Below are 10,087 nucleotides of genomic sequence, written 5' to 3'. Positions count from 1 at the left end.
TGGCACAGAAAAGACGTCACACACACACACATACGTCACACACACTCAAAGAGGAAGTGGATGCAACGCTATAGCTGCATATCTCTAGCTTTAAGACATTCTTTGGCATTGGCAACTGGAGCAATACTATTAACGTTTGAATCGACTAATTCTGGAGTCAGCGGCTGTGTAGAGTTTGCAATCTTTTTTGTCTTTCGGCATGCAATGAATCGCGAAATACGAGAACAGGGTAAGTGCACCGGCCAGCTTTAATATTGCTCGGCTGGAATGCTAGCTACTGTAGCCATCACACCAGATAGTTCACAATGTAGGTTGAATCCCGGGTAACTAGATAGGCTAGTTAGCAAGCTAACGTTGGTTCTTAGCTCCTTGTTGTTTACAGTGACTGAGAGACACTTGAGCCGTACTATTAATTCTGCCATATGTTTGATATTATTTGTACGGGAAGTGTCGGTCTTGGCTAGTCAAGATACAGTAGTTGCAGTATTTAGCCTACCCATCCAAAGTTGCCTGTACTGTATATAGAAAGCTTACAGTCTATATTGTTAGCTAGGCTAGGTACAGTAGCGTTGTTTTTGTGAATATTTTGTTTGTGTAGTTCTGATTAATGCTAATTCACTAGCTAGGTGTTGTACGATTTAGACGTGTTTGGAACTCATCTGTTTAATGTGGACGGGTAGATTAAGGCCGAAGTGTGGAGCGACACAGAAAAAAGGAAAGTGCCCTTTTTCCGTAGCTCGGCCTGAGGCGATAAAATCGTTTATGCAGTACCGTAGTGAACCATTAAGAGTAGGTTACAGGCGCTGCCACTTCTCTGTCGTTTTGATACAGGGTCTAGCCCAGCGACTGCGAAGAGCCAGACCATTAACTAATGCACTGTAGTGCATTGGCTCTCCTCCCACTGTCAGGCAGGGTCCGACATGGGGTAGCCTAGGTGATTGTGTCTAGGAATTGTTAAGTGTGTTTGCATCGGCTTCTCCTGATCCTACGTGAATGATTTATGAAGATGTAGCCTAGTTAGGTTATCAACTGTAGTTGCTGGTTCTGCAGCAAACAAGAATACACTGCGTCTGGTTTACATTTGTCACATATAGCCACTATATCCTCTTGCCTCTGTTGTTCTATCTGTATGTGTACGGACTTTATCTCCCTCTCTTCAGAGTGAGCGTGGTGTTATCCAGCCCTGTCTAACCCAGCCATGGAGAAGCCGTGGAGGCTGTGGGCATCAGTGGAGCGATGTGCCCTGGCTCTGGCCTCCTGGTCCTGGGGAGCCTGCCGCATCTCCCTCCTTGCCCTCATCCTCACCTTCCACCTGTACGGTGGGGTGCTGCTGTTGGTCCTCATCCTGGCCTCTGTGGCTGGCATCCTGTACAAGTTCCAGGATGTGCTTCTCTACTTCCCCGACCAGCCCTCCTCCTCTCGCCTGTACGTCCCCATGCCAACGGGCATCCCCCACGAAAACATCTACATCAGAACGAAGGATGGTGTGAGGCTCAACCTGATCCTGCTCCGATACACAGGAGGAGACATCCCTCCTGGGGTCGCCCCTGGCAACCAGCCCAATCTTGCCAACTCCTCATCCGCCCCGCCCACCATCCTCTATTTCCATGGTAACGCAGGCAATATCGGGCACCGGGTGCCTAACGCGCTGCTCATGCTGGTCAACCTCAAGGCCAATGTTGTACTGGTCGATTACCGCGGTTACGGTAAGAGCGAGGGCGAGCCCAGCGAGGACGGACTGTACCTGGACGCCGAGGCGACGCTGGACTACGTCATGACCCGGCCCGACCTCGACAAGACCAAGGTGCTGCTGTTTGGCCGTTCGCTAGGGGGCGCCGTGGCGGTGCGCCTGGCCTCGGCCAACCCCCACCGCGTGGCCGCCATCATGGTGGAGAACACCTTCCTCAGCATCCCCCACATGGCCGCCACGCTCTTCTCCTTCATCCCCATGCGCCTGCTGCCCCTCTGCTGCTACCGCAACCAGTTCCTGTCCTACCGCCAGGTGGCCTCGTGCCGCATGCCCTCCCTGTTCGTCTCGGGCCTGTCGGATCAGCTCATCCCTCCGGTCATGATGAAGCAGCTGTACGAGCTGTCGCCCGCGCGGACTAAGCGGCTGGCCATCTTCCCCGAGGGCACGCACAACGACACCTGGCAGTGCCAGGGCTACTTCTCGGCCCTCGAGCAGTTCGTCAAAGACCTGCTGCAGAGCCACGCCCGCGACGAGAGTGCCCAGTCAACAGCTAGCGTCACCATCATCTAGTCGAGAGGGAAGGAGGAGGAGGAGGGAGGGAACGCAGAGACGACCTCAAGCATTTCCTCTGCTTTCATAAAACATCAGAGGTTGAATGGGAGGATGGAGGGATGGCGAGAGCCAGGTTTTCTCTGCTCTCTCCCCTCTGCATGCAGTGGCCTGGGGTTGTTTCTGGACCATGGGATGGGATGTTAGCCTAGCCTTTTACACAGTATAACTATCATCTGACACCTCAACTTGGACACAATGGGAACTGATGTAACCTTGTCTAGGCTAACTTGGTTAGGTAAAGCAGGGCTGGTCCGGTCCAGGCTTAATTAGTCACATCCTGGGAGAGATTCGACATTTTTATACTTTTTGTCTGGGTTTGGTTTGAACTTTCCTGTTTCTACATGTCTGTTTTTACATGTCTCATCGGTTACTGAAAGGGCTGCAGAGTTGTGTGTGTGTTGTGGGGCAGCTGCTTTCATACAGTATATCTTTTGGAACAGAAGTCATACAAAATATCAAACTTTTATAATGCTGTGTTTGTGGAAGGTCTGCCCAAACATTTTAAGTGAGTCAATAACTACTTTCGCCTATAGTGAAAAATAAATCATCCCTTCAAATATATAACAACAAATGATTGATGTTTCAGCAATCCATTAAGTTTGGTCTGATTCAAGGCTGTACAACCTTAGACCTTACTTGTGGAATTCGTTTTTAGCCTTATTCTGCATCTTCACTATGCAGACAGGTCACTAACACTGCTACACAAACACACACATTGGGATGTTGGTATAGGCCTAAAAGGTGTTTGGTTTTCATTTGAGCATGTTTAGCTAAATGTTCAAGCTTTGATTTCTCTGTAGTCGCTGTCTAGTGAGGGGTGTTGCATCATCATCCAGAGCCGTGGTCTCCAGGTGAAATGGCTTTGTCTGCTCTGAGTCTGCCGACAAGCTTTAGGTTTTAAGTAACCTTTCCTGCATGTCTTCCAGGGATCCAGACTGAGCTAGAACAACAACAACACACACAGCCTGTTTTCTCTCTTTCTCTACCATGCGCTGTGCCGACTGCATTGCAGTGATATCAAAGCCATCTAGGTCCTCTGAACAGCAAACCTGCTCAGCATTGGCAGCCATTTTTGATAGGCGTGTAAGCAGCAGTCAACATGGACTCAACAAGAGTTTCACAACTGGGAGACAAAGTCTGTGTCTGTTTAAACAGTGTTTCTCTTTTGAACTTTATTGCACACGACGTTCCATAATGTAGATCCTCTGTGCTGATTGTGGATTAGTGGAGCAGTGTACTTAAGGGAGTAATGTACAGTCTTACTTCTGACACTGCGTTTTGGGGATTTTTTAATAATATGCATTGTGCATGGGTGTTCAGAAACCTACAGACAGGCAGTGAATGCATTGTCTGCCTTTCTACCCTACCCAATACTCATGCTGGTCTGTCAGTCTCTCCCAGCCTTTTTTGATTGTGTGCGCTAGGTTTGGTTTCCTGTTCTACTCCAGAGCAGATAAAGACGAGTCGACCTGCGCTCCGTAGGTTGGGCTGGCACAAACTGGCACAATGCCTCCCACACCACTGCCCTAACAACGACTAACAATAGGTTTGCGCCATACCCGACTGTGCAGAAAGCTGACTGACAGACAGGTTGTTTGACTGCGTGACATGCCCACTGCGTGACCATACTCTGCCCCCATCCACGGAGCTATCTCCGGGGACTGAACAATAAACTGGATCCTTCTGTAGATAGAGATAAGTGATTACCAAACTGAATGTCTGTGTCCTTTTCTTAAAGAAATGCCTTTACAGGTGTGTGTGCTGGTCTTTTTCAAGGTATTTGTAGGTTGCCAGGCTGGTGAATGGAGTGAAAGCTGCCAGCTGGGGTGTTGGGTTCTCACTGTCACAATGTATGTTAATGAGTTTGCTTATGTGTTAGTGTGAAATGGTTATAAAGTGGCACTGTATGCTCACTGACAGGAAGACCATTGTGTTATGATGGGATAGTGGCTTCACGGTCTGTATATCTACTGAATGCTTTAATCTCTGAATCGGACATCTAAATATGCTTTTTTTGATTTATTTTTTAATAATGCTACAGTTGGTGTTATTTTATTTCCCAAACCATTTCGACCAGTTCTTTTTGTAAGGACACAGCTTCCCTTTGTATTCTCTGTACAGTAACACGCAATAAATTATTACTCTGAGGATTATGCCAAGTTTCTGTGTATGTTTGATTCCCCAAATTATGAAAGGTTTGGTTCCACATTCACAGAAATCATCTGGAAGCCCGTTACGGCCTTTCCATGCTTCACTTTTTATCTGCAGAAGATTTCCATAATTTATCGTTTAAACCAGTATAATGAAGGTATTTCTGACACTTCTGTTTTTCTGTGGGTGAACTTTGGGAAGGTTTCCAAGGGTTCTCATGCCCAAACACAGTCACCGTCTTTGTCTGCAAAAGATGTCGGTGCCTGCCAAAGCCCTACATGGTAACATAGCTCAGACTAAAAGAACATTCTGTATTTAGAATGGAGAGAAGTTTCTAGATCTGAGGATTTGTAAGGGGAAGAAAGTAAAAAAGAAAAAAACAAGTGTATGCAGAGAGTGTTTGCTGGGCCGCTAATCAAGCAGGAAGTACTAACTGTGGTTATTAGAACGGAACTCAATACGGAGAGACAGATAGAGAACAGGAAGGTTACAGGGTAGAGTCACAGAGACACAGCAAGGAGACAAACCACAGGGATACACTGAACAGCACGATCGACAGATAAAGGCATGCTACAGCTTAACAGCTGTCCTGGCAGAAGGGACCCGACCATGCTGCTATTCTGATTCAGGGGATGGCATCTACAGGGTGTGGAGGTGTTCCAGAGTCTGTGCCAGAGGCAGGGACTAGTGCTGGGCCCGGGCCATGGGCAGGCAAGGAGTCAGACGGTGGGAGGAGGCTGTCGTGGCCGGTCTTGCTGCTGACTTTGGCTGCCGTCACCTCATCCTCCCTGTCGGCCCTGTGTCTGTGTCACCTGCTGGCCCTGCAGGCGGAGGTGGAGGACTTGCGCTCCCCCTCCAGGAGAGAAGGGCAACGAGATGCGATGCACAGGGAGGTAAGAGATCACAAACCCACCGTGGTTCGGGGTTCTTTGCTTTATGAAGGATGAGAAACGTGTCTGAAAATGGGGTCTCTCAGGCACTGCAGCAGGTAGATAGCAGCCCAGGAGCCAGGAGGGGCTGCCCGGACCCACTCCTCCCTCCAGACGCCTCTCCCCATCCAGAATTCCCTCACCCCCAGCCCGTAATCAGCAAAAGGAGTGTGGACGCAGGGACGGAGAAAGGTATGAACCGATCCTGTGAAGATACAAGAACAGATATCAACACTCGCCTCGTTTTCTTCTTGACTTGCCACTGACTTGCAGTTGCGTGGCAGGGGGAAGTATTCGACTGCTTTCTTAGACTATAAATCAGTGGTTTATTCTAGATCGGAATTGATAACCCCAGAGTTCGGTGTGTGTTTTTATGTAGGCCTTCTAAGACGGTGCTGAGATGCAACAAAATGTCAGTGAGAACGTGCTTTTAGCAGCTGCAGCTTCTGTGAGAAATAGGGTAGTTATTTTTTTTAACACTCAACGTTAAATGCAGCATTGCTTTTTATAGCTGAGTTTACCAATACTTTACAGGAAGACAGACATGCTGTGTGGTCAGACATGCTGTGCAGGCATATATTATGTTACCAGAACACAATTTCTGAAAGCTATCCTTTATTCTTCTCCCTAACCACCTTCCCTTCCCTTCCTCCACCTTGAACCCTGCTGTCTGTACCACTCCTCCTCTCCTTTACTCTTCCTCCACCTTCCCTCCTCTCTCTACCTCTCCTCATCCACCCCTTTAACGTTTTCCTCCTCCTAACCCTTCCTGCCCCCCGACCCCCTCCTCCATCTTGTTCCCCCTCTCCCACCGTTCACTTCATCCTCCTTCAGTGTCTCAATCCTGCCTACAGATGTTGGCTGACAGCAAAAGAACAACTTTCCAGAAAGGTACGGTAGTAAAGACGACAGATATCCTCACCAAAACTCTCTGAAGAGCCCTCTGAATGGGTTTCCCTTGGTTTGGCCACAGCTCATTCACAAGAATGATTCTTTTTCTGTCAGCATGAAATGATGCCGCTAATTTACTTACACTGCTGATCAGAATAAGAATGGTTTTTTATTCGCCATGAAAGTTTGCACAGACAAGGAATTTACTTTGGCCAAAAGATACCGACGAGGCAGCCATTATCGGCGAGGAGAGGAGAGAAAAAGTCAACCCCCAGACTATGCTCCTAGAGGAGTACAGTGTGGGAACAGGAAAAAACACCTCAGCACATAGGCACATACATTGTACAACATTACAGAACTCATGACATGCAAATGTAGTATGTATATAGTGTCTGACTGATCTCCATCTCTATTACTGTCATTTACCTGTCTCTCTTTCCATCCAGAGTTTGCGTTGGAGGAGCACATAGCAATCCCTTGGCAGGCGGGGCTTAAAAGAGGCTCCGCCCTCGATGCGGAGAGTGACACCATGGTTGTCAGAGAGGAGGGATACTACTTTGTCTACAGCCAGGTGACTACCCACTGTCACCACTAGAGGGCATTGTTCACTATGCAGTGTTTCCAGCATTGACAGGCAGCAGGGCCATCCATGTGTACCATGTCCTTTCCAACCCCCAGCTTCTCAGTTTGTAGCAATAGGCCAGATGGATCTTTGTAAGGCGGCATAGACCTATTATGAAGCCAGCACGGCAAGCCACTCTACTGCACAAGACCGGGAAACCGGAAGTTCAAAATGGCACTGACCATATCTTGGTTTTGCGAGCCTTAATGCGCCACTGAGCACTCTCCATGGAAACTAACAGGATGCCATCTTTAAACAGCTTTGATACTAGGGCTAATTAATAATAGGTTTATGATCCTTTTCCTGCTTTTCTGTGTGTCACCATCTCCTGTCCCTGGGTTTCATCTTGCCCTCCCCCACCTCCCCCACCCCCTCAACCTCCCCCATTTCCCCCACCCCCTCAACCTCCCCCATCTCCCCCACCCCCCCCCCCCCCACCTCCCCCATCTCTCCCATCTCCCCCAGGTGTACTATAGGGACCCGACCTTTGCCATGGGCCACGAGGTGATCAGGAGGAAGAGGACCGTGGTCGGAGATGAGCCTCAGAACGTCATTTTGTTCCGCTGCATCCAAAACATGAACCCAGTCCACCCTTACAACACCTGCTACACAGGGGGTGAGCGAACCCGGCCGGGTTTGTGTCGCGTGCGTGCACACGTGTGGATGTGTGTGTGCCAGTGTGAGCATAGGTGGATGCGTGCATGGGTGTGCACGTGAGCGCATGTGTGTTTGTGTGTGCGTGTGTGTGAATAGTAACAACATTACATGATCTGTCCCTCTCCAGGTATTGTCAGGCTGGAGGTGGGAGACAGGGTGGAGCTTCTGATTCCCAGGTCCACAGCCATCATCTCCCTGGATGGAGACTCTACCTTTCTGGGGGCCATCAGACTGGCCTGACCCACCCGGGTGATCTTGAACCTGGGATCACCCAGCCCCTGATGGAGGGAGGCTTCATAATAAATGAGCTCTTTTAACCTCTGTGGGGACCTTGGTTTTACCAGCAGCAGCAACAAGAAACAACAGACACTGATGAGATGATAAGACACAGAGCTGGAGATCCACGCAGTTGAAGCTGGCTTGTTACAGGAAGCCATAATTGGAAGCATGGGAAGTCACTGTGGGAGTGGACTAAAACAGCTGGGACAAAGCTAACAGCACGCTGCTTATCTACGTCGTTCAGCTAATTCGCGGCTTATTTGTGCTTTTTAAATATGTTTTTACCTTCCAATTTGAAGTTGATGATAACTAGTGGTGGGCATAGATTATTTTTTTAAATCTTGATTAATCTCACTGTAATCTTGGGGTTAATCTAGATTAAAATGGCTCATTTGAATTCCGCCGAAGGCATTCAGAATATGTGTGCTAATGACTAAAAGTAAGTCTTTGAGAACGGGTTTCTCAAGCCAGGTGGCGCATTAGACCAGGAGCTCATCTCCTGTTTCCAAAATGCATCACAAACTGCTTGAGAAAGCTGTTCTACTATGATAATTGGTGATGAAAATAAATTATGTTCAATAAGATGTACTTGTGTTTATTAACTGTTTATTAGATTAGTTAGCTTGGCTGATAGAACTGTGCTGACGGGCTTGCCTCGGTTGCACTCAAACATCGTAGTTTGACGACGACTTTTCCCCTGCGCTACATCAGTGCTAAGGCCCGGCATCTTCCGCATTAGCTAAGGGATGCTTTGCGTAGGTGGTATTTGAGACTGGAAGAACTCATACAGTAAACTAATTCCGCATAGCACAAGGTGCAAACAACCTTAGTCTTGTCGAGGTTTCCATTGGGAAGCTTCTTAAAAATGCATTTTCCCTCAAGCAAACCAGGCGGCTTCATAGCTGCATCCATGTTAGCACGTCACGTTTTATGTGATAATTTCATACACAAGGCATACACACAGGTTCGAAGACTCGTTCTCGCCCCCTACAGTGCAATTCGGCTAGGTATACATCCGCGCTAAAATATCAAGGTGAAACTCATCATAGCTTGCGTAGTATAGACCCAACTCCCAACCCAACTTTGAGAATAGATTAACGGCAATATTTTTTTATCGCCGATAAGAGTCGCAGCGCGTTAACGCGCGTTAACGCCGATAACGGCCCACCACTAATGATAACACTGTCCTACAGGAGCAAAGCAGTGTGAGCTCATAGTGTTTGAATAAAGTTGCCTGTATCCAAAACATTAAAAGGGAACCGTGAGTTAGATCCTTACAGTGCGTTCACACTGCAGCGTTTTTTAACGCTCTGCATCGCTTGCCTTCCCACAGTACACCACGCTCGGGGGCGTGTTAGACAAGTTAATACAGAGTTGTAGTTCTCTAAGGTCACTGTTGTAGTCATGGCCAAGCGTGCAGATTTGGGTTAATGTACTCACAATATCGATCAAAATACCACTTTTACACAACATTTATGTAAGTGCAAGATTTTACTAGTGCAAGATTACAGTAGAATACATGTTACGCCACCGGTCACTCAACCAGTCGTTTGTAGGCTGGGCTAGCGAGCTAGCAGTGGCACAGAACAGTCACGTAATGTGACGACTACATTTAAAAGTAGGCTATAAAAACACACTAGGAACAATGACGACATCGGCAACCATGCACCATGCATTATTAGTTTAATGTAATCTTTAAATTCAGGCTCGTCACATTAGTAACTTTGTTCTGAACAGAACTGGGTGTGCAGACACATACGAAAAGTTTCTCCTCCATCTTGAAATTGTCAAACCTAGAAATGTTTACCATGACGAACAGTTGCTACGTTACAAGAAACAAGAAACCAATCCGATTGGCCAAAGCTAGCGTTTTCACGCTCCTCATTTACATAAAGTTGAGAAAATCCAACTTGCAACGCTCCGCTCCGCTCCGCTCGCCTTCCCACAATGCCCTACGCGAGCGTCAACGCCTGGTTTCATTGAAAATGAATTGGAAGCCGACGCCGCGCGCCGCCCGCTCCGCTGCAGTGTGAACGCACTGTTAGTCCTGCTTCAAATGTTTGAAAACTTGAAGCATCCGATTAGACGTGTAATCAGATATTGCCGAAATGCTTTACCATATCTGTAATCATATTTTGTTTATCGGAGACATCCTGTCGTAAACTACACCTTTTGTTTGTGCTATTATGTATTTTAGAGTTACTGTAAATTCAAGCTTTTTTGTTTGTTCTGCCAACAGAGGGCAGTGAGTATTGC

General features: G+C 47.7%; 2 protein-coding genes across 2 annotated transcripts; both read left to right on the top strand.

The window, feature by feature from the left end:
- abhd13 (abhydrolase domain containing 13) lies at positions 1-4,455 on the top strand. The gene is made up of 2 exons (XM_062457153.1): positions 1-229; positions 1,161-4,455. The coding sequence occupies exon 2, from the start codon at positions 1,199-1,201 to the stop codon at positions 2,258-2,260; it is 1,062 nt and encodes a 353-aa protein (XP_062313137.1). The 5' UTR covers positions 1-229; positions 1,161-1,198; the 3' UTR covers positions 2,261-4,455.
- A 476-nt stretch (positions 4,456-4,931) lies between these two features.
- On the top strand, positions 4,932-8,415 carry tnfsf13b (TNF superfamily member 13b). Its single transcript, XM_062456004.1, has 6 exons — positions 4,932-5,346; positions 5,430-5,574; positions 6,217-6,273; positions 6,720-6,844; positions 7,361-7,511; positions 7,680-8,415. The coding sequence occupies exons 1-6, from the start codon at positions 5,086-5,088 to the stop codon at positions 7,790-7,792; spliced, it is 852 nt and encodes a 283-aa protein (XP_062311988.1). The 5' UTR covers positions 4,932-5,085; the 3' UTR covers positions 7,793-8,415.
- Positions 8,416-10,087: the final 1,672 nt, after the last annotated feature.

The sequence above is a fragment of the Osmerus eperlanus genome, chromosome 3, assembly GCF_963692335.1.
Source record: "Osmerus eperlanus chromosome 3, fOsmEpe2.1, whole genome shotgun sequence".
Classification (NCBI taxonomy): Eukaryota; Metazoa; Chordata; class Actinopteri; order Osmeriformes; family Osmeridae; genus Osmerus; species Osmerus eperlanus.
The sequence above is the reverse complement of the archived record's forward strand: the minus strand, read 5'-3'. Positions and strand labels throughout refer to the sequence as shown.

Excerpts from the sequence above, each read along its gene's own strand:
- abhd13 (XM_062457153.1), top strand. The coding sequence starts at position 1,199 with ATGGAGAAGCCGTGGAGGCTGTGGGCATCAGTGGAGCGATGTGCCCTG.
- tnfsf13b (XM_062456004.1), top strand. The coding sequence starts at position 5,086 with ATGGCATCTACAGGGTGTGGAGGTGTTCCAGAGTCTGTGCCAGAGGCA. Across the intron at positions 5,347-5,429 it reads GAGATGCGATGCACAGGGAG|GCACTGCAGCAGGTAGATAG; the intron begins GTAAGAGATCAC and ends GGGGTCTCTCAG. Across the intron at positions 6,274-6,719 it reads AAGAACAACTTTCCAGAAAG|AGTTTGCGTTGGAGGAGCAC; the intron begins GTACGGTAGTAA and ends CTTTCCATCCAG.